Source organism: Molossus molossus, unplaced genomic scaffold, assembly GCF_014108415.1.
Source record: "Molossus molossus isolate mMolMol1 unplaced genomic scaffold, mMolMol1.p scaffold_m16_p_8, whole genome shotgun sequence".
NCBI lineage: Eukaryota > Metazoa > Chordata > Mammalia > Chiroptera > Molossidae > Molossus > Molossus molossus.
The window spans coordinates 80,140,203-80,164,388 of NW_023425402.1; the positions used below are offsets into that span (position 1 = coordinate 80,140,203).

At 37.9% G+C, this 24,186-nt stretch overlaps 1 protein-coding gene across 2 annotated transcripts in view; it reads left to right on the forward strand.

Annotated features, from left to right (window-relative positions):
* TRMT11 (tRNA methyltransferase 11 homolog) overlaps positions 1 to 23,569 on the forward strand; it is a 57,819-nt gene extending 34,250 nt beyond the window's left edge. The window contains exons 10-13 of one of the 2 annotated variants that reach the window (XM_036248411.1): positions 421 to 493; positions 615 to 746; positions 6,964 to 7,084; positions 23,336 to 23,569. In XM_036248411.1, coding sequence (XP_036104304.1) covers positions 421 to 493; positions 615 to 746; positions 6,964 to 7,084; positions 23,336 to 23,467 — 458 coding nt within the window. In that variant the 3' untranslated portion in view covers positions 23,468 to 23,569. The remainder of the gene's footprint in view (positions 1 to 420; positions 494 to 614; positions 747 to 6,963; positions 7,085 to 23,335) is intronic. The other variant, XM_036248412.1, reaches the window with a different exon arrangement.
* The last annotated feature ends 617 nt before the right edge of the window (positions 23,570 to 24,186 follow it).

Consider the following 24,186-nt stretch of genomic DNA (forward strand, 5'->3'; position numbering starts at 1 on the left):
ATCTACAGTTTGTCCTCAATTTTGTCGGTTGACCCAATAATATCATTTATAGCATATTTCCCTCTAATATAGTGTCCAGTCTCATGTCAGGTATTGCATTTTAGTAATCAGATCTTTTGGGCATCCTTTAATTTGCAACACTTTTACTATCTTTATGACACTGACCTTTTTGAAGAACACAGTGGCCTGCCTACCCTCCCAAATGCTTGAAATCAAATGTTTCTCCTGCTACGTATTCTCGGCTGTAAGGTTGTGTAGGTAATGTGTATCCTTCTCAGGGTGTCACAACTGGAGGCACAGGAGTCCATCTGCAATGTGTGTCCTTCTCAGGGTGTTACAACTGGAGGCACAGGAGTCCATCTGCTCTTCGCTGGGGATTAGGTGACTTGACTGTCTGTGTTATCTGTGTTTTCTGTCTAGCTCCATATGGTATCAGAGAATCTACGAGAAGAACAGGTTCACAGAAGGAAATACCTAAGGGGATAGAAAAGTGGTAAGTGAAAGCTAAGTGTGATGTGTTACTACTTTGAGAAGAAGCATGTTGCTTCTTTTTAATTAACTCAGTTTAACAGCCTTAACATTTTTCACTGATTTTTAATTTTTTTTTTGTCTAGTCCAGAAAGCCATGTTCCTGTTTCCTTGAGTTATCATCTGAGTGATATGTTCTTTGACCTGTTAAACTTTGCAGCTGAGAGCCTCGAATTAGGTGGAAGACTAGTCTATTGGTTACCGGTATACACACCAGAGTATGTAATATTAAGTACTTTTATTTTTAGTGTCATTTTTCTGTGGTGTTTGTATATCTGACATAATTTTTCTCTACCTAATTGTCTTTAGGATAAATATCTTTCTATTTAATGTTTATGATAGTCTCTGTTTACCTACATATGTATATAAAACTGGCCCCTTTCTGTTATTGATTGAATTACTTTGGTGTTTTTATTTTTTGTTGGGTTGGTCAACTGTGGCCAGTGGGCCACATGTGGTCCTCGGCCTGTTTTTATAAGGTTCTTGAGCTAAGACTGGTTTTATATTTTTAAAGGGTTAAAAAAACAAAAAAATAACAAAGAATATGTGACAGAAACATACGTGGCCCACAAAGACTGCAATATTTGCTCTCTGGCCCGTTAGAGAAAAAGTTTGCCAACCCCTGTCGTAAGCCACACTTGGCTCAGTGCCTGACACAACTAGCTAGCTGTCCAGGGGCTATTTCTCCAGGCCACAAATAGGTAATTTCTAACAACTTCTTTGAGTGATTTATGGAACTACTACTGGCTAGTTTCAATATATGTTGGCCATTATGATCACCTTAAATGCAATTAATCTTTAGAAAGCTAACATCAGTATAAAAGCTGTACATATATTTAAGGTCCTGATTATGTTCCACACTATTTTTTTTTTCTTTTTTTTTTTATCCTCACCCGAGGATATTTTTCCATTTTTTGTACAGATAGAGTGGGAGGGAGAGAGAGAGGAAGGGAGAGAGACACAGAAACATTGACGTGAAGGGACACATCGAGTGGCTGCCACCCGCACGACCAACCAGGGCCGGGGACAAACTGCAACCAAAGTACATGCCCTTAGCGGGAACTGAACCCGGGTCTCTCCGGACCGCAGGCCGAGGCTCTAACCGCTGAGCCAAACCGGCCAGGGCATGTTCCACACTATTGGTTTAGGTTTTGTTATTTGGTAATTATTAATTACAAGTAAAGATATGTACATCAACAATAAAGACCAGATGTCTTGAACATGATGAGATCCTTAGATTGGAAGGATAGTAGCAAGCTCAAAATTGGGCTATTTCTTCACTCTGCCATAGAAATCTTGTTTAAAAAGTATTTTAAGCAAGTAAGCTTGCTGCTGGAATTCAGCTTGTCTAGGGCAAGAAGCACTTTTGCATAGAAATAAACGTTTTCGTCTCTGAAAATATGAATAAAACCCCATCTGTCAGTTCACATACCAGATACCTGGGAAGTGACAAGATATAGAACTACGTGAACATAGCATTGGGAATGAAGAAACCCGTAAGCTAGCTTGCTTTTTACTTTAGAGAAGTCATTCCACTCCTTGGAATTAATTTTCCTTATTTCTAAAAAGAAGAGGTTAAATGAGATAAACACTGGTAACAAAGCCTAAGTCACTTTCAGGAGTCTGGGTGTGAATGTGTCACGTTATCAGCTGATAAACAAATACGTGGCCGAAGTTAGTCCAGGCCTTTGTAACTTCCAATACAATATTTATAAAACAAGCAACAAAAAACAGCACAGCTTCCAACTGCCATTATGAAAAGATAGCTTTAACACATTTCCAAAATGCTTTCTGTATAGTTATGTATCGTGAATGTAAGAAAAAGAAGAATTACATGTTATAATGAATTATAGGTATTATTCCTTAAACCCAGGACATTTTGAAAAGTTTAAGACATAGTGAAACCAAAATACTACCTAGAAGCTGAGTTATTTGTGAAGCATTGTTAGAAGTGATGATTGAAAACTGATTTTCTTACTATTGGCTATTTAAAGTGCAGTGAAGAAACTGCCACTCAGCAGATTTCTGGTTTTCTTCCATTGGTCTGGATGCTCTCCACTCTACTGTATCAGATTTTTTGCCAGAATCAAGATACTCTGTACAGTTTATATATTTTCTCCTTTGTTTATTCTGTCCCAGTTGCTTGATGTACCCTTCTCTCTTTAGCTGGTATAATTCTAGTCATCTTTTAAGGCCTGACTTAGTGGTCACCACACTTCTGTGACATTTTCCCAACCCTTCTCAACAGAAATATCAGCCCTTCATCTGTGCTATCATAGTTTATTCTTGCCACTCACAGAGACTTGCAACATAAAATCATTGTAGACTATTGGTATTTGGGGGTTTATTATTCACAATTTCAACTACTTGAAATGACCCTAAAGATCTATGTAGTATTCATTTGGACAGGGCATGTTCAACTTCTGTGTGTTTGATGTTATAGGAGTTTCTAAGCTACGAGTGTAGCTGTTCGCCCAGGTTCTACACATCATATAATGTTGTTTTCTGATTGTCACTGCAGACAGATAAGTTTCTTGAAGTGATCAGAAGCTGTGTTTCTTTGTGAATGATGTCCTTTAATAGAGATCCAGTTGGTAGTGCTCATGACAAAAATGCTTACAAAATGAAGAAGCCTAATAAGGTGGTGCAAAGTAGGATTTGGGGATAAAATTTAATTGTGATAAAATGAATTCTGTGGCTCAGAGCAGTGAGCAGAACATGTTTTTTATGTCTCATTTTTAGAAAACAGAAAAAAAGTGATTTCTTAAACTGTTTTCAGTAAGTGCTTCAATCAACACAAAATCTGTTTCTCAAATGGGAGTTGAAACTGTAGTAGGATTTTGAAATAGCCTGAGGCATGAAGATTCACAGGAAAATAAGTGACTTCCAAAATTGATTCATGGGAAAGCTATGGGCCTATATACACAGTTTTTTATTTTTATTTTGGTTTTTACAACAAAAATTAAAATATCATTTGTATACCATGCAAGTCACCCTTTTAAATTCCACAAAGTTATGCAACCATCACCATTATCTAATTCTAGAGCATTTTTATTACCCTCAAAAGAATCCCCGTACATGTAAGGACTAACTATAACTTCTGTCCCTGGCAGATACTTATCTGTCTCTGTGGATTTGCCTGTTATGGCTGATTTAGATTTTATTTATTTATTTATTCATTCATTTTTAATTTTTTTTTGGTATGTGCCCCTAGCGGGAACCGAACCTGGGACTCTCTCTGGTCCACAGGTCGACGCTCCAACCGCTGAGCCAAACCGGCCAGGGCTGATTTAGATTTTAAATAGATGCTTGGCTTGTAGGGGATAGTAATCAAATGGAATTAAGATAGGATGCTGTGCTATTATTATAGTGCAGGCATAGTACAGAATTTTAGCTTCTATTTAATAGTTTGCACATAGTTCATTGCTATGAAATATATTAGTAAATATTTAGTGAAGAATTTTTTTTTTTTTTTCCTCACCCGAGGATATTTTTCCATTTTTTGTACAGATAGAGTGGGAGGGAGAGAGAGAGAGAAACATCGACGTGAAGGGACACATCGAGTGGCTGCCACCTGCACGACCAAACAGGGCTGGGGACAAACTGCAACCGAAGTACGTGCCCTTAGCGGGAACCGAACCCGGGTCTCTCCGGACCGCAGGCCGACGCTCCAACCGCTGAGCCAAACCGGCCAGGGCTAGTGAAGAATTTTTAACTGCTATTTCTTAGTGTGGTATTTTGGGAGTATACTGTTGGATTGATTGGCTTGTTAATATAGTAGAGTAATGCTTAAAAACAAATTTGCTAATACCCAAATGATGATCCTTCCTGCTTGAACTTAGAGAGTCAGAAATATCATCTAAAACATGTAAATATATTTTCTGCTGTTAAGCCAAATACTGGTGACTTAGTTTATCATCTTCCCATCATTCATGTCATAAATACTAATTAAATTCTATTGGTTTTGTACTCCTGATTTGATTTATAAATTTATATTAGGCTTTATAGTCATTTAAGGGATATAAGCATAAGGGATTTATCTCTAATTTATGTTGGGGTGTGTGTGTGTGTGTGTATACATTTTTTTGTTGTTGTTGTCATTAATCTTCACCTGAGGATATATTTTTAGAGAGAGCAGAAGGGAGGGAGGAAGAGAGAGAGAGAGAAACATCGAGCGGTTGCCTCCCATACAACCCTAGCTGGGGCCAGAGATCAAACCTGCAACACAGGTACATGCCCTTGACCGGAATCAAACCCTCGACCCTTAGGTCCATGGGCTGATGCTCCAACTCCTCAGCAGAAGTCAGCACAAGTGTAAAAATATATATATATATTTTTTAATCCTCACCCAAGGATATTTTTACATTTGTCATCAGATAGAGTGGGAAGGAGAGAGGGAGAGAGAAACATCGATGTCAGAGACACATCAACTGGTTGCCTTCCGCACTACCTGACCAGGGCCGGGAACAAACCGCAACTGAGGTACATGCCCTTGACCGGATCGAACCCGGGACTCATGGGTCTGTGGGCTGACGTTCTAACCCCTGAGCCAAACCAGCCAGGGCATAAGTAATGAAAATACTTTGTCAACTCCACCAGGAAATAAAAGATTTTTGTTTTCCTTTGAAAAGGGTGCATTACTAAGTTTGACAGTTTTAGACACCTATAAACCCTGCTATTCGCAAGTGTAAGGTCGAGGCTATCTTTTCTCTCGTACCACTTTTTATTTTAATCTGTCAACTGTGGTGTAGAATGTATTCCTTCATATCATAAATGCTTTGTATGAAGACTCCAAATTTGATTTTAACTAATGCTGTAGAAGTACAATCTAGTGAACATTAGAGAATTGTTAGATGAGGTGAAATCTGAAATGGTCATTACGTGTTGAAAAGCCCTAAGGAAGGAGGCAGAGAATGACTTCAAGAGAATTCCTTCCACTGATAATAAAATGAAGTGCATTATAAATGTTGCTTGTTAAGTGGGTGATGAAGGTTCTGAGCATGTGGTTGAGGTAATGGGGAGAGTTCCTTGAAGGTCAGAGAGACCTAGAGAAGTCAGCACAAGAGGGGTGGTGAAGACAATGTTGAGGCGTTAGAACAGGCTAGCTGAGATGGTAGCCCTTTACATGAAGTGTAGTCAGCAGCTTCCCCATTTTGGATCAGAGCTTTACATTTCCCCATATAATAATTGTTTCCAGAGACTATCTAGAAAGGTATGTATATTTGCAAAGGAAAAATCAAAATTAGCAATCACAGTGTTATTAACAGTACCTATACCTAGCGAACCCCAGTCCCCATTATTCTTCTGCATTCTTCTCTGTAGCTATTTCCCCACGTCTGTCACCTATTTCTGCTGCCAAGATTGATACCAACAACATGCCAGGTTTTGTACTACTGCAGCCTGACTGTCCTGCTTTCTGGGTGTCATCTTCATTCACATAGTCCAGCCTGACTGTCCTGCTTTCTGGGTGTCATCTTCATTCACATAGTCCCTGTGCAGCGCAGCAGCAATTACCGCTGCTCATTGTCATGGCTTCCTTCAGTTCCATTTCACAGTTAAGGTGACCAGAGAACTGAGGTCATCTGTAGTGCGTATTTCAGTGGTAGTCTATTTGAATAGTCTTATACAGGACTTTAGCCCGATGTTTTTACAAAATTAATGGAGGTCTCAAGATGTCATTAAAATTTGTAGGGGCAAAATTTTATAGGGAAAAGTTCATACTGTAGTGGACTTTATTTTATTTTATTTTTTTATCCTCACCTGAGGACATTTTTCCATTTTTTTGTTCAGATAGAGTGGGAGGGAGAGAGAGAAAGAGAGAGAGAGAAACATTGATGTGGAAGGGACACCTCAAGTGGCCGCCACTCACATAACCCAGCCAGGGCCGGGGACAAACCTCAACCAAGGTACATGCCCTTAGCGGGAACAGGGACCCGAACCCGGGTCTCTCAGGACTGCAGGCCAATGCTCTAACCAGTGAGCCAAACCAGCCAGGGCTGTATTGGACTTTATACTGTGGAAAATTGTATGTCTCCTGATGTATCAGACTCTCGTGAATGTCAGGTTGTTGTAGAATGTATTTGTCTATTTGAGGTGCTCTTGTGGGAACTGTTAGTGTGAAATAGTTGTCACACTGGATAACCCCCATGACCATGTTTGTGATTTAAATTCTTGGTATTCTTCAATAAAACATACTTGTATTCTCTCCTTCCCATTTTACAGGTAAAACATACTGCTTTTTTGAGATGTGATAGAATTAAAATACTTTGCTTTTTAAAAATCTACATCATTTATGGGTTTTGTGAACAGTGTATATGAAATAAAACGGTACAGCATTGCATGTAGTGGGAGGAGGTCTCATGCACACTGGATAACCCCCATGACCATCCTGTGTAGGGTATACATGCTTGTAACAGTCAGCTGTTCTTTCCTCAGATACACTGAAGAGATGGTACCCTGGCATCCTTGCCTGAAACTTATTAGCAACTGTGAGCAGAAGCTTTCAAGTCACACATCAAGGCGCTTGATAACAATGGAAAAGGTGAAGAAATTTGAGGTAAATTATCCTGGTATTTTGGGGATAAATTCTGGAAGAATTGGAAGTTGATTTCTTTTTTTAGTTCTCCTCTAATGGAGTTTGGAAATGTTAGTCCTTGATTTAAAAAAAATATATATTTATGGCCCAGCCAGTGTGGCTCAGTGGTTGAGCATCGGACCCATGCACCAAGAGGTTGCCAGTTCTATTCCCAGTCAGGGCACATGCCCAGGTTGTGGGCCAAATCCCCAGTGGGGGGCATGCAGGAGGTGGACAATTGATGTTCTCCCTCCAATGTTTCTATCTCTCCCTCTCCCTTCCTTTCTCTCTAAAATCAATAAAGGAAAAAAATTATTGTTTTTGAAAAGTTATTGATGAATTCAGGAAATGGCAGAAGGTGAAGAGATTTGTGGCATTAGGTGGGGTTAGAGGGTGAAGCAGGATATAGAAATTGAATAGAAGAACAGAATTAAAGTTGACCTTAACTTCTGAGGCTTTGACTTCCTTCTTGCTAACTCAGTTATAAAACAGAGCACTCTTAATTATACAATTGTCATTTAATTAGCAATCTGCTAGTTACTATTGTTCTCCAAAAGCACAACTTAACTTGATTGCAGACTGTACTGAAGAGAAAATGTCACTTTATATAAGGGAGAAAGTAATCTGTTAGGGCCCAACACATGTCTTCTTTCTTCTTCCCCCCCTCCACACACACACTTATGCTTGAGAGGAAACAACAAAACGTCTGCAGTATTTTATGTCCAGATCAGAACAGAATTGATATGAATAATGCCTTATAATGGAGCTTAATTAAATGCACAGAGTGCTCGTTGCAGTGTACGTAACCTGGATTGACAACTGAAGCCTTCCCAAATTACCTAGAAACTTGGGCAAGCCCCATCTTTGCTCTGGGTCTATAGGGTCAACAGAAAAGAACAGAGTGTTACTGCCTTCGAATTTAGTGATGTAAGCATCTTTTCATGTGCCTGTTGGCCATCTGTATGTCTTCGTCGGAAAAATGACTATTTAGATCTGCCTATTTTTTAATCAGTTTTTTTTGTTTGTTTTTTTGCTATTGAGTTGTATGTGTTCTTTATATATTTTGATAGAATATTAACTCTATTTCTGATAGATGATTTGCAACTATTTTCTCCCATGCAGTAGGTTGTTTTTTCATTTTATTGATGATTTCCTTTGCTGTGCAGAAACTTTTTAGTTTGAGGTAGTTCCCCTTGTTTATTTTTGCTTTTGTTACCTGTGCTTTTGGAGTCAGATCCAAAAAAATCATTGTTAAGACCTGTGTCATGGAGCTTAGGGACAGGCCTAAGTTTTCTTCTAGTTTTATAGCTTCAGGTCTTACATTCAAGTCTCTAATCCATTTTGAGTTAATTTTTGTGTATGGTGTAAGATAGTCTAGTCTAGTTTCATTCTTTTCATGGGCTGTTTAGTTTCCCCAACACCCTTTATTGAAGAGACTGTTTTCCTCCCATTTTATATTCTTGCCCTCTTTTTCATAAAATTGACCATATTTGCATGGCTTTATTTCTAGGCTCTCTATTCAGTTCCATTGATCTATGTACCTGTTTTTATGACAATACCATTACTGTTTTGATTACCCTGGCTATGTGATATAGTTTGAAGTTAGGGAGTGTGATGCCTCCAGCTTTGTTCTTTGTCAAAATTGCTTTGACTATTTGGAGTCTTCTGTGGTTCCATATGGACTTTAGGATTTTGTGTGTCTATTTCTGTGAAAAGTGCCATTGGAATTTTGATAGGGATTGCACTGAATTTATAGTATGGACATTTTAACAGTATTAATTTTTCCAATCCACAAGCATAGGATATCTTTTCATTATTTGTGTCTTCAGTTTCTTTCATCAGTATCTTAGAGTTTTCACTTCTTTTACATTCTTGGTTAAATTTCTTCTTAGGTATTTCTTTGTGATGCAATTGTAAGTGGGATTGTTTTCTTAATTTCTTTCTGATGGTTCATTATTAGTGTATAGAAACACAACTGATTTTTTTATATTGATTTTTGTATCCTGCAACTTTACTGAATTTGTTTATTCATCCTACCAGTTTTGTGATGGAGTCTTTGGGGTTTTTCTGTGTATAGTAACATGTCATCTGCAAATAGTGACAGTTTTACTTTTTTCTTTCCAGTTTGGGTGACTTATTTCTTGTTCTTGCTGAATTGCTCAGGTTAGGATTTCTATTACAGTGTTGAATAAAAGTGGCAAGGGTGGGCATCCTAGTCTTATTCCTGATCATAGAGGAAGAGCTTTTAGCTCTTCACTGTTGAGATTGATGTTAGCTGTGGGCTTGATATATATGGCCTTTATTATGTTGAAGTATATTTCCTCTATACCCACTTTGTTGAGAATTTTTATCCTAAATGGATATTGAATTTGTCAAATGCTTTTTCTGCATATATTGAGATGATCATATAATATGTATTCTTTGATTTGTTAATGTGATGTAGCGCATTGATTGATTTGTGGATATTGAACCATCCTTAAATCTCTCAAGTAAATCCCACTTGATCACTGCGTATGATCCTTTTAATGTATTGTTGAATTTGGTTTGCTAATATTTAAAAAAAATTTTTCTTTATTGATTTTAGAGAGAAAGAAAGGGAGAGAGAGATGGAAACATCGATGAAAGAACACTGGCTGCCTCCTGCCTGCCCCCCACTGGGGATTTGGCCCATAACCTAGGCTTGTGCTCTGACCAGGAATCGAACCGGTGACCTCTTGGTTCACGGGTCGATACTCAACCACTAAGCCACACCGGCTGGCCAGTTTGCTAATATTTTGTTATGGATTTTTGCATCTATGTTCATCAGGGATATTGGCCTGTAAATTTTTTTTCTTGTGGTATATGTCTAGTTTTGGTATCTGGGTAATGCTGGCCTCATAAAATGAGTTTGGAAGTGTTCCTTCCTTCTCTAGTTTTTGGAAGAGTTTGAATTTAATTCTTCTTTGAATGTTTGGTAGAATTCATCAGTGAAGTCATCTGGTCCTGGACTTTTGTTTGTTGGGAGGTTTTTGATAACTGATTTAATCTCCTTACTAGTAATCTGTCTATTCAGATTTTCTGTTTCTTCATGACTCATTCTTCAAAGGTTATATGTCCTAGGAATGTGTTTATTTCTTCTAGGTTGCTCAATTTGTTGGCATATAATTGTTCATAGTAGTCTCTTATGATCCTTTGTGTTTCTGTGGTATCAGTTATAATGTCTCAATTTTTAATTTCTGATTTAATTTCATTTCTATTTTAATGGCAAAATTATGGACAATTTCACATTTCCATTTTCTTGAGTTTAATAAGAAAGTCTAATATTTATTCCAGATTTATAATATTTATCTAAGCAAATTTATTTGATACTCAGGAGAAGAAATAGAGAATGATCTAAGATGCTTCTGAGAATTTTTCTTCTACATAGAAATGATAAGGGCACTCACCTTAGATGTTTTTAAAGCTTTAAGGGCAATATTAATTTTTGTTTGGTTGCTTTTTATCATTTTATTTTTGTCCCTTTAAAATTTATTTTTAAAAAGGATAAAGCCTAATGCTCAAGTAATTTCTGAAATGGTCTTTATAAGATCAAATTTAATTGACTTTTAACTAGTATGGAATTTATAACTGAAAATAGTCTTGTTAAAGTCATCATGTTTGGTTTTTAATTAATTACTTCATTTCTACCTTTTGTTTGTATGGCGAGAAGTGTATATAATTGCAGCAAGATTCCAGTCCTTTATAATGCAAGTGATGACATAAAATTGTCAAACATTTCTCATACGCGTCTAACAAATTATTCTTGGGCTTGTTCAGTGTTGTTGCTTTTGGCAATGGAAGACTATTAATTTTAGATTTTTACACTTTTGTATACTGTATCTCTTCATTTTTGATTTGTCACTTGTTAGGTTTAAATGTCAGTATAAATTTTGGCCCACTTGCTAGGTTGTTCTAAAGTGTTCTCCCTTTCCCCCCTTTTAAAATGTAAACATAAATGCTAAAACTGTCCAGAGAATGTGAATGTTTCATAAAATTTTGTATCTTTAGATCATTGGCGATAGTTTGTAGATTTATTGAACATTAGTAGTAAAGAAGAAAATTCTTGCCAACCATGTTGACATTATGAAGATGCCTGATAAGAAACCTAGTTTTTTGATCAGCATTCCATGTTTATATAGTCTGAAAGATAAGTGAATGATATCTAACACTTTAATAATGCTTTAACGTTTACAAAGCTTTTAGATTCATTGACCTTATTATTTTGCACTTTTGAGAGATTAGGAAGTGGCTGAATTGAGACCAAAACTCCTCCTTGAACTTGAAATTCTGTATCTTTTTTTCTACGTCATGTCGCCTTTTTCCAGAACACATTTTTTCCTTTAGAATATACCAAGATTAAAAGGCAGATATTCCTGAGTGGGATATTACTAGTTTCTGTTAAAGATAGTCTTTCCCCATCACTCATGGGGCCATGATACAATGTGATTTGTTTTACTAGGACTCATTTCTCTTGATGATTCAACATATAGCTGATGATGCTATATGTAGTTTTGGTCACAGTGGTTACTCCTATAAAGTATTTTTTCTTTTGAAAGTTGTAGGAGGAAAATACTGATCTCCAGAGTTGTCCACAGCAGATTGGAATATAATAGTTACGTCTTCAGTGAAAGTCACCTAAAGCAATACTCTTTTGATCTTTTCTACCAGTGTATTTGGACAGATGAAAATGTCCCCAGAGTAGCCATTTTCAAGACTTTCTTGGTCTTTTTATACATATGTGCCACTTTTACACTTTATAGTACTTGTTTAAATATAAAAAGTTGTTTAAAATTGTCATTGTATACCCTGGCCAGCGAGGCTCAGTGATTAGAGCATTGGCCCTCAGACCAAGGGTCACAGGTTCGATGCCCGGTCAAGGGCACAAACCTAGGTTGGAGGTTTGATCCCTGGCCCTGGTTGGGGTGTATATGGGAGGCAACCAATCAATGTGTTTCTCTCACATAGATATTTCTCTCTCTCTCTCCCCTCCTCCCTTCGTTCCACTCTCTCTAAAAATCAATGGAAAGAAGTATCTTCAAGTGAGGATTAACAAAAAAATAAATGCATAAAAATAAAAATTGGCATTTTACTAAATGGGCCATTCTGTGTCCTGTTTGTTTTGTGGCTTGTTTACCTGACATGCTAAGTGATTTGAGGAGGACTGAAGTATTGCTAAGTTTTATTCTAGGTATTATAGGTACATTAATTTAGACTAAAGTTATAATACTGTGTAAATCAGTTGTCATTTTTTATAGCTAGCCAGAGTAGTTCATTTTACTTTTTCTTTTCAGATTATTTAAAATAAGGAATATTGGATGATCATAGTGGCAGGTGATGAAAGTTAATGTAATTTTTTTTGGAACTGAATGAAAGAGTCTAGTAACATGAAGCTGATAAATGCTTCGTTAATCAGAATGGAAGGTAGCCAAAACTGAGGGCTTTGTCTAAAAGACTGAAAGATTTTGAAGCTGTGGGGAGAAAGAACAATTTACATTATAACAACATGTTTTAAATGAGGAAGGGAGAGAAGAGACACTGAGGTCACTTGTTTGAGACAATGACTTATTGATAGCTTGAAGTGAAAGAAATTAGTCTTTGTGATGAGTGGTTTATATAGTAGAATGATAGTAAGGTAATTGCTAATCATAAACTGGTTTTTTGCTATAATAATGCTTGTTCCTGATTCCATTATGCATTATCCTTTCTCATAATTAATGACGGTAGTTTTTTTTTTCCTTTGGCAGCTATTTGAATTAAAGGTTTTTCATCTAGACTTTTTTCCTGAAATATATATATATATATATATATATATATATATATATATATATTTTTGTTATTGTTGTTTGTTTTGTTTTGCCTGTCTATTCTAGGACAGTGGACAGTTTCCTTATAATTAGAGCTATGAAAGGTTAGAGATTAGGTGTGAACTTTTTCAATCATATAACATGCCTGGTGGAAATAGAGGCTACTTCACTTATCAGTAACAAAAATAAGACGGGGTGACATACTATGTAAGAATATTGGTAATTGGATATGAACTCAGTCTAGGTCTTAATACAGTACTATATTCATTACCATCATAGTGTGAAGGAATGTGTGTGTGTGTGTGTGTGTATGAGAGTGTATGAGAGAGAGGACCTCTTTAAAATTTATTTTGCAAAACAAGTCAGAAGGAAACTACTTGCATCATCTATAAATTATAAAGAATCCTCATGGTGCTGCATTGTCATGTTGCGTGAATTAAATTTTAAGGATCATGCCATCTACTTCTGAATGAATCGCTTTGCTATTACAGGTATTTTTCCTTGAATTTAAATTTTAGAAGGTTATTTTACTTTTTCTTTTATACTTCTGCAACTAAATAAATTTGCCAAACAAACTGGATTTTTTGTTAAGTTAATACTATTCTAATAGTTCTAACTTATTGTTTCTGGTAAACTGAGAAGAAGCAGAAGTCTATCCCTTACCAGCTCCAGGAAGGCAATTATTTAAGGTTAGGGGTCCAACTTATGGTCCTCTTTGGATATGACTCTTATTCGTAGGACAAAGCAGTTCACGGAAGGCAGAGCCCCTGTTTTTATGTTCCAGCGCTAATGTGCACATTTTAATATGCTGATGCTATAAAATCTTAAGCAGAGGTCAGTTGCACAATATAAAGTATGATCTGGAAGTCCAAGGTTTGAATGTTTTGAGAAATGGGAAGTTTGTGCTGAGTCAGTGTAATCCTTCAGAGTTTTTATAATTCTCATCTGACAAATTTTCTACTTTGTAAGTTTTTGTATTTTTTTCCTTATTTATCATGTTATTTAACTTAGAGTTATCTTTCTAGTGTTTTTCAAACTCAAACATGAGCTTGTGTCATCTTCCCATTTTATAACCCACCAAGAAATCAACCCTGAGATTTTTGACTTGTATTTTTTCTTTGTTCGTAATGAAAGTGTACAGTTTAATGAATACAGAGTGAACATCTGTACCACCAAGGTCAAGATTACAGAGTAATGAAGCACCCCCTTTGGTGGCTATTTCTGATCATAAACACCTCTCCCAGCAGGTGTAACCACTAATCTGATTTTTATGGTAATCACTTTCTTGTGTTCCTTTGTAATATTTTCACTACCAAATTCATCCCTAAACAAAGTAATTTGGCTTGTTTTTGCTCTTTATATAAATGTATGTGTATTTTGTTAATTTTTTTAATGGATTGTAACAATTTTAAACTGTCACCTAGGAGATGAGTACCTTCCAAACTGAAGTGAGGGCCTGTGCCTACAGGTGTTTTGGTCTATCACTCAGCCTCTGCTGCTTAGGGTCAGCACAGTTCTTTCTGGTTTTAATTAAATATTAGATATGGTAATTAATAAGTTGTCACTACAGTCTTACCTGGTGTGTTGAACCTGTATTCTTTTAATAATTGAGGTTAAGTTTTGAATTTTACAAAATTACAGATTTTAGTGGTGAGCATGTAGAAAGTACTCATGTTCTATATCATGACGATAGCACGAATATACATGATATTCTTTTCACAGTTAGTAAGAAATTATGTGCTGAGTGCCAGATGTCAAAGTTCAGTTGTTAAATGTCAACTCATTTTCAGAACTCTAGATATGAAGATTTTAATATAAAAATATTTTAATAGACTTTAGGTAATTTAATATCTTGCAGAGTAATGAAATTTTTCTAAAGGTACAGACCATAGTATAAATACCTAATGGGAACAAGGTAAAGCTTTGTTCCCATTAAGAATAATGCTGGAAGTTTCTCTTAATAGTATTAGATGCCAGACTTTTAACCTCCTTGTCCTAGGTTTGGAAATGGCCTAGTGCTGTTTATAGTTGTATAACTTTAGCACAAGTGGTTTCTATAGCTACTGTCCAGTACCAGATGTAGAACAGTGGGAAGCTTTGATAAGGGGAGCAGGATTTTTAAACAAAAGCCGGACATGGGTAATTACCCCGAAGCTGAACTGAGGCCCATTATGTTCATCACTGTCATTTACATTCCATTTCACTCTCTGCTGATTACAAGAAAAAAAATCCACCCACTGTTTTTCTCTTCCATCTCTTTGCCTTCTTCCTCTCACCTTGTTTAAGAATGTATACCATAGCTGTACTCTTTCATGAATCCAAAAGTCTTTCTTGACAAAATCAGATGAGCATCGCCAGTTTGGTGGCTTTTACCATGATGACAGCATCATTGGTTTTCACTTATCACGGAATAAGTTTCTTCAGCCATTTGTATTCAAGTGTTTGCAATGAAACTGCTGTTTTGTGTAAACTGCTGTCACTTTGAGAATATAAATGACTTAAGGTTAATACTAGTGAGGTAGAAGAAATCATTATCTCATTATCAGGAACTGTTAGTAACAGGACAACTTAAAACTGACCGATAATTAAAGCAGAAACCATTTAGTTTCTTCTGAATGGTTTTCAACTTCGTCCCCAAAGTGACACCTTCCTTGGGGGAAATCTCTTGTTTTTAAACAGTAATTTTATAAACTGATGATTATCCTTAGGTAGTTTCACTGAAATTTTGGGGAATTTTGTAAAAGTCACTCTGGGCAATAAAGGGTCACTAGGGAGCATTTTGGCTTTAGTCAGAATATGGGTGGGGACTGGTGAGAGATGAGGCCCCAGAGTGAAGCAAGTGGACCCAGGTTGTAGGAGAGGATGAGGTGGGAGCCGGGAAGCCGGGGAAGTTCTTACCTGGTGATGACTCCTTTCTCTGTAAAGAAGGAAATTCGCTTTTGCTGGGAGTGAATACATGGATATTAATGAAGATCTTGAGGACAGGTGAAAGTTTAGAAAAGATGCTATGAGAAACGAGAAAGAAAACTGTAATAATTTTTACATCAATGTATTTTTCATACTTTTGTATGTTTTCTTTCCCTGATTTGATTAGATATTCCCCGAGGGAGAAGCCATGGCTTTCGTCACTCAGCGTGTGTTTAGGGAACCATCTGTGTGAGGTGTTGAAGCTAAACAGACTAATAAGGCGTAGTCCTTATCCTTAGAAAACGTAGTATGTTGGGTTCTGTAGTGATCTCTGCAGGGTGCTGGCAAGCCCAGGGAGCATGGCTTGAGGAGGTGGTGCTTGAGGCAAGGGAGGGGCCAACATTCTCAGCAAAGGTGCTGACACTGAGGGGTGGTGCAGTCAAGGAGCCCGCGGCATTTTAGCAGGAGTGAAATACTGTGTCTTTGGGGGACAGTGGTTAGAGGTGAAGTGGAAAACCAAAGGGATTCCTAGTGTTGAAGGTCCTTATATGCACAGAGTTCCAAGTTTATCCTGTTGGCGATGTCAAGCCCATGAGGGATGTTAGGAGAGTGGCAGAAGTTTTATGAAGGTCATCGATGCTTTAATATGCAGGCAAGTTTGAGTTGTGGAGAGAGAACTTGTGGTACCAGTGCTGATGCTCCTGGCATGATCCCGCAAAGATGATGAGGCCGTAAACTAAGCAAGGCAGGATTGGAGATTGTAGCAGCGATGATAGGATTGAGTTTGTGGGGAGGTAGACATGGCAGGACTTGATGACTGATTGGATACTTAGCTGAGGGAGATAGGAAAGGATAACTTCAAGAAATCTGACTTGGGATAACTGAGGGGATGGTAGTTTTGCATATATTTGTATATATCCTCCTGCCCCCGAGGGACGAGGTGAAGTGCCACCTTCCTGGGCTGGTGCAGTAGTCTCCCAGCTGGTTTCCCTGCTTCTGCGATTTATCCTGTATTCATTCATTCATTCATTCTGCCATTCTTTTTTAAAAATTTTTATTGTTGAAAGTGTTAAAAATGTCCCCCCTTTTCCCCCTGTTGACCCGTTCCTCCCTGCTCCCACCCCCCTCCTACTGTCTTCTGTGTCCACTAGTTGTGCATATATAAGTTTGTTGGTTTATCTCTTTCCAACCTCCCTCCCCCCTTCCCTCTGAGGTTTGTCAGTCTGTTCCCTACTTCTATGTCCAGTCATTATATTTTTATACAGTAGCCAGAGTATCTTTGAGGATGTAAATAAGTAATAAAGTTCCTCTACTTGAAGGTCATCAATGACTTTCTGTGGAATTTAGAATAAAATTAAAAATCCTTCAGATCACCTTCAAAGCTCACCCACTCTACTTTTGGCCTGTCTCTCAGATACCATTTGGTACCACTTTCCTTTTTGTTTACCAAGCCTTAGCCACACTGGTCTGCTTCCACTTCCCAGAATGCACTTACCTCTTTCTAGGCTCAGTCTTCTCCATTGTGCTTCCTACAGGGTCTCTTACCCTCTTTCTGTGAGTGAGTGTAATCCATCCTTTAGGTCTCAGATAACTATCACTTCCTTAGGGAAGCCTTTCTTGTCCATTTTCTCACTTCATCTAACTAGATGTCTCTTATATTCTTATGATACCCTTTCTTCTAGGTGTTTAATCTTAGTTTGCAAGTATATGTTTGGGGATGTATTGTTTAATGCCTGTCTCCCACTAGTACATAAGCTCTGAATTCACAGACCTCGACTGTTTTGCTCACCACTCAGTAAATGTTTAGGGAATGAATAGTAACTGTTCATTGATTATTTTGGGCCTTTCCAGAATACAGAAAAAAATAAAATTTAACAGTATTTAAATTTGAAGGAAGAGTAGAAACAGACAGTTAGAACTGACTAAAAGTTTTCTGTTTGAAAATTTGCTGGGTTTTATTATCCTAACATCGCTCTTCAAAAATCAGTTACAAAAACATTCTAATCCTATGGTCCCTAGACCTCATTTCTCTTGAGCAGCAAACCAGAAAAAGCAGCTGGACCACCAGACTGGGAAATCCTAACACCTTTCCTCTGTTTAAGGCGGAGATGATAACAAAGAATGGCAAATTTCTGGGAGAAGGCAGGAATTGGAAGGATTTTTTTACCGAAGTGGAGTTCTCGGTGAAGTTTCTTGAGTAATTTATGACACTCCGTTTGGGAAACACTCTTGCGTTTGTTTCTCATGGTGTAATCCAGAGTGTCATTAGTTCCATTGAAAGTGTCAGTTTCACATTTTATTGCAGAACATATAGTTTTGTTTCTTTCTTGAGAATTTGTTTTCCATTAGATTAAGTTATAAGTGGCTCAAGTACTTTTCTTTTAATGTCTTTTTGGGGTTTTTGTGATGCTCCATTTTGATGTAGGGTTAGTTGTAAAAGTAATTAAGGAATAGCTTGAATAAGGTCTAGTTTATGTACTCTTTTTTTTTTTTTTCTAGAGAATAATTTGTAATTCTAGGTTGGACGTAGATACCAGTTATACACTTCAGAGTCACCAAGGTGAATATGTATTGTGTATTTCCACATCATTCTTTAGAGAATGAAATGGTGTGAATAAATGCTCCTTGAAGAAAAGTAGCCTCTGTGACTCTAGATGTGTACAGTAGTCAGGATGGGAACAGTGAGGGAAAGAGAGTGCTCCTGTCAGTGGTATGGTCAGCTCTTTTTCAAAGTGTCTTGATCCCTAGCAGTCATTTACTATAGAGAAGGCTGTATCTGCGTCTGCCAGCAGAGGGCAGTGTACGCTTGTGAGTCCACTACAGTTTGTAAGGCTTTGGTTTCTTTGGCAAGTGTGTTAAAATTCCTCGAATGGTTTATGTTTAGAATTAGAAGCACTGATAGGACAGGAAATGGGCTGGGTGGGACAGTGGTTAAAGGGGTTCTGTCTAAAAGTTTAGATCTGAAATATTTGCTACCATAATGTTGCTGTTCAGTGAGGAATGTCCTCTACATGTCAAACTCCATTTTCAACAACTCACTAATCTACTATGTGGGTAGTTAACTCTTTAACCATTGTTTTGATGTAATTTCTGCTAAAAAAAAAGAAAAAGTGTGATGGAAAAGGCATGAGCTTTGAAGTCTGACGAGGCTACAATTCTGGCAATGCTACTTAACTAGCTGTGTGACTGGTGGTGGTCTCCCTTTCCTGATCTGCAAACTGGAGATAAAATCTGCTGTGAAAAGATGCAGAAAATGTAATAATCGATTTGTAGAAAACACATAGTTGTAAATATTTTTAGTTGCTTTCTTGAATCAGGACTTGTATAGTTCTTGTCATGTTTACAATTGCTGTTTGTCTTACAAGGTTAAGTGATAGGTCTGAAAGCTGTATGTTTCCATTATGAAGCCATCTGTAGCTAGCCTAGACTTTCCTACAGAAACCCTTAATTTCTCGTTATGAAAGAATGATAAACAATAGTGTAATCATTGATCTTAGTATTTTATTCATATCTTTTCAACTACTACCATGTTCCAAAATTTGACCAGAAGTTATGAAATCTGACGAAGTTGGTCTGCAGCCTTTCAGTTCCAGAGTTTTCTTTCTTGGCATTTCCTAATTCTTTGTGTGTTTTTATTTCCCATGAAGTATTTCTTATTTACTAGAAATTGGTAGAACTCAGGGCTTATGACACACAGAGATACTGGGAGACAGATTTGGAAGTGTTAGGAAAACCAGAAGGCACACCCTGGGACCAGGACAGGCTCGAGTTAACGGGGGACATCAAGGGTTGCGCTGCCTGAGGATACTCTTGTCCTTTTAAGTAAGCACTTTGGCCTTCGAGATAGTGAGTTGAAAAAGAAATCTGCAGATATTCCTGCTTGAGATGGGCAGGGAATGCAAATAGAGAAGAGGCATGAAAAGGTGGTGAAAAATATGTGGAGTTGAATATCATCGTCTCAAGTGTGAGTCCTGGTAAATAAACTAAAGATAGGATGACAGGGAAAAAAACAAGTTTGCTATTTTCTTCAGCGTTGAGGTAACATAAATTCTGAATGTTACAAATAGTATATTTTCATCTGGACCAGGTTATATTTGAAATGTGTATCGTTCCTAGGTATATGATAGTAACATGGATGGTACATATGTGATAATACGCATTAGACCATAAATGTTCTGAATATTTCATGTGGAACATGTTTAGGAACCATGGCTTTTCCACTTAGATGAAACGGTGGCCAGAGTCCGAGGGGTATCTGGCTTACTCGGCCGCAGGACTCATGCTGCTAGGTAACAGAATGGCCCTTGCCAGATCCCTGGCTACATGCACAAGGGATTTGGAGCTTTTGGTTCTCCAGGAGTTTTTGTTATAACATCTTACTTCACAGTCAGGGGGCAGTCAGTCCTACAGGAGGAAGTGTTCCAGCACAGGACTCAAACACATACCTCAGGGGATTTTTCTCTACTCCCTGGGAGATACAGAAAAGAGGGTTTCTCCCCAAGGTTTCATTTCTAAGGTTGATCGTCTTTCCAACTTTACCAGCAGTGTGTTTTCTCCGCCACTGATTGGGTCTCTGTAGAACTCAACCCATGGTCTGTTAGGGGCTTATTTTTGTTCTTACTTTATTCTCAGGGAATCTTGAGTTCTAAGCTATTTAGACAAGAATGTGATAGGTGGTATGGACATGTTTTCTAGACAGCTGTTAATTAGCATACGTTTTAATCATTACTTGTGGGTTTTCCAGGCTTCTTCTGTTCATTCCCCGTTTCTGACTCTGATCTTTATAATTCTCTGTTCTTTATCACCAGTTTGCCCTTATTTATATCTTCATGGTCAGAGACAAGCTGTTTTGTTAAGTTCTCTCTTTGGTCCAATGGACCTGCCTTCCATTGTGCTTTTGCTTTTGTCTCCTGCTTCCTCTGGCGAACTGCATAATCAGCAGCGTTGGCCAGCTGGGCATGCAAGCAGCGGAGCCCAAGCAGTCCCCGGCCTGTCCTTGGCTGTCTTCCTGTGCTCTGCCTTCCAAGCTTGCACGCTGGAGTCCTGCGTTTCTGTCCTGGTGCATCCTCCTTACCACTGCCGCTCTGAGTCAGTGCCTGAAGCAGTCCGCAGTCATGTCCAGTAGTGGTGACTGTGCATGGCCTGGAGGAGTCTCAGGGGGAGAGGACAGAAGGGCCAAGCTGGGGAGGACCTTATTGCCTGACAGTGTGAAGGAGCGGAAGTGAGAGGACATCCAGCAAACTGATGTGCATTTGAATCTACCTCCAGACCTTAAGGGAAAGCTTCAGAATTGGGGGAAGTTTAAACACATCTGGATTTTAGCCAGAAATTCTGGCATATTAGATTTGTATTTATTAATATTAGACAGAGCAATTGGCCATTTGTGGGAAAAGCAAGGAGAGATCAGGAAGGCTTAATGGAGAACAGAGTTGTGGTGAGAGGAGACGGGGACTTGAGATCATTAGGATGCAGAGTCTAAGAGTCTAAGACTGACCGAGTGTCAGACGGAGACAGGGATTTGACCCGGGTTTCTATTCTGATGACTAGGTGGAGAATGAGGGAGAGAGCTGTGAGGAGAGATGTCAGCCTCTAAACTTAGCTTCTAAATAGAACCACGTGAAGACATTTCTTCTAGGATTGAGCTAACGTAGTTCAGGAAGTAGACACATCTTCCAGCGATCTTATCTGGTACAGGACAGAGTTTAGAACACCCAGAGAGGCAGAGGAGGCATGCCCTCCCCCCCTTTCATATAACTCCTCCGTCAGACTTGTTCAGAGTCGAAGGACAGAAGCCCAGGCTGATAAGGAACACTGCTCTGTGTCGCGGCTCCCCCTCGTGTAGTCCTGACGTGAGGACCAGCCTGGAGTCGTCCTCTGAGGTCGACGGCACTCCTAGGGCTGTGGAGTCCCTCTGGCATTCCTACGGCTCCTTAAATCTCTTCCTGGTATGAACATTTGTGTCACTGAAATATATCTTCAGGTAGAACAATAAGTTAATCGTACCTCTGATCCACTTGGTTTCTTTCTGGGTAGGTCTTGTCCATCACCTGTTTATCCCCAGAGATACTCCTTCTTGAGTTGGGGGGAAAGTTAGTTCTTTTAATGAGGGAGAAACCCTTATTATGTTGCAGTTAACAGTGTAGTTTCTGGGGTCAAATATACTTGTGTTCAAATTCTAGCTCTGTCATTTACCAGCTATGTTACCTTGGACCTGTTCTCCTAAATAATTCCTGATCTGTAAATGGTGATGATAGTGTACTTCTCTCTGAGAGCTGGTTTGTATGTGTTAGATGGTGCATAGAAGGCATTGAGTATGGATTTGGGCCTATAATAGATACCCATTAAATACTGCCTTTCTTTTGGTATTTATTAATTGTATACCTACAGGTTGAACAGATAAAATATATCCTTTCTCTTTTGGGGATTCTGTAGCCTGAAGTTAGTAACCATCGTCATGTTTTCATGTGCTTGCAGGAATTTTGAACTGTAATATAGTTAGTGCCATAAAATTCAAGTAGCTAGCTTTTTCTTTTTATGAATCAGGAAATCTGGGCATATTTAATACTTTTATTTTATTTTGGCAATACCTGGGCTTTTGTTAATGTTAGAGATGAGGGAAAGGTTTAAGATATGCATCCTATACAGGAATAAGGAAAAATGTAAAAAGATTTTAAGGATTGTTGTGTTCCAGGTGTGTTTGTAGATACCATTTGATACTGAAGCAGGATAAAAAAATTAGGCTTCATATTTTCTCATTGTCTCTACATTTTTTCTCAAAATCACATTAACCCACATGCAATTAGATATAAATTTAGAGAAGTACCTAGGAAATGAGATTTAATTCCTAATTAGATTTTTTCATGGTTTGAGATGGCTAGTGAAATTGGACCAGAAGTTGATATTCAGTGTTTTTCTCTGTCTTCTAAGCTTGAAAATATGACATCCTCATCCAGATCGATATTACAACATCCAAATATCGGTCTCAGCATTAGCCCTTACCTGTCTCTGAATTCTAAATGTGGGGAAATCACTTGTTTAGCTTGTGTCTTCATTTACTGTGGTAACTTTAAGTTGCCAGGTATAGTTTATTTTATTGACTGGATATAGGTGTACCTCTCAACAGCTGGATTCATCTGTATGGCATTATACAAATGCAATAATTTGTTGTCATATACCTTTGGGATCAGAAGATGCACATTGTAGTCTGAACTCGCGTCACCTGGGATGGTGCTCTGCCCTCTCTGGGGCTGCCTTCTCAGCACAGGTGTTTCTCCTCTGTGCAGACGAGTGTGTGGATCAAATGAGGTGAAGTAGGTGAAAACACTTTTGATACCCAAGCAAGTGTAAAGTGGTGACATATTTCTAATTCAGGTAATTAAAAAAAGAAAATCAAATGTACACCAGAGAGTGAGATTTTGTGTAAAGTAAATGACTGCTTTGGTTGTAAGTTAACTAGAGAAATTAACTTAGACATCTTTATTTTCTGTATTTTCCAACCAACCAGAACCGGGACCAGTATTCACATCTGCTGAGTGATCAGTTTCTGCCATACCAAGGTCATAATTCCTTCCGTGAGAAATATTTCAGTGGGATAACAAAAAGAATTGCCAAGGAAGAGAAATCTGGGCAGGAGTGAACATTCAGATTCTGACTATGGAGAAAGAGTAAGGATTTCATAGAAAAGACATCTGGATGTGAACTTTCATGTATGATAAAGAAAACATGTACTGTTTTAAATAATTTCATATAATAAAATAAATGCTACAAAGTAAATTGAACAATTCTTTTAAAATTCGCTTTGTTTTATAGACTATTTTGTTGTATGTGGTCTTTTGAACCTTATTTAATTTATATTTGTACTTTCAAGTATAATGGAAATTGAAAAGAGTTGTATTTTTGGTAATTAATATACAAAGGGACCTAATATTATTGACTTTTTAAACAGCCATCTACTGACTATGTTATTGGCAGTTAATAGTGGCTGAGAATATATTCATTAAGTAGAGTTTAATTTTTTTTTTATTCTAATTGATTTACATTGCCACTAATAAAGCTTACAGAGGATTCGTAAAATTGTAGTATTAGTGCTTTTCAGGTTGCATGTGATGAAGGAAATGAGTTTTCATTTGTAAATGCCAGACGAGTAAGTCATAACAGTGATAATGGTGATGATGAGAAGGCTATGACCTGACAACCTAAACAGCTTCCAAACTCCTTGAGGCCTGTCCACATCTGAAGCTCGTCTGTACCTTGGATTTGCTCCTGCATTCCTAAACCTTGACTGCCGGTCAACTTAACTACCCACAATTTTTGGTTTAGAAAGTAACTGATAGTTAAAAGCAGTAACAACAACAC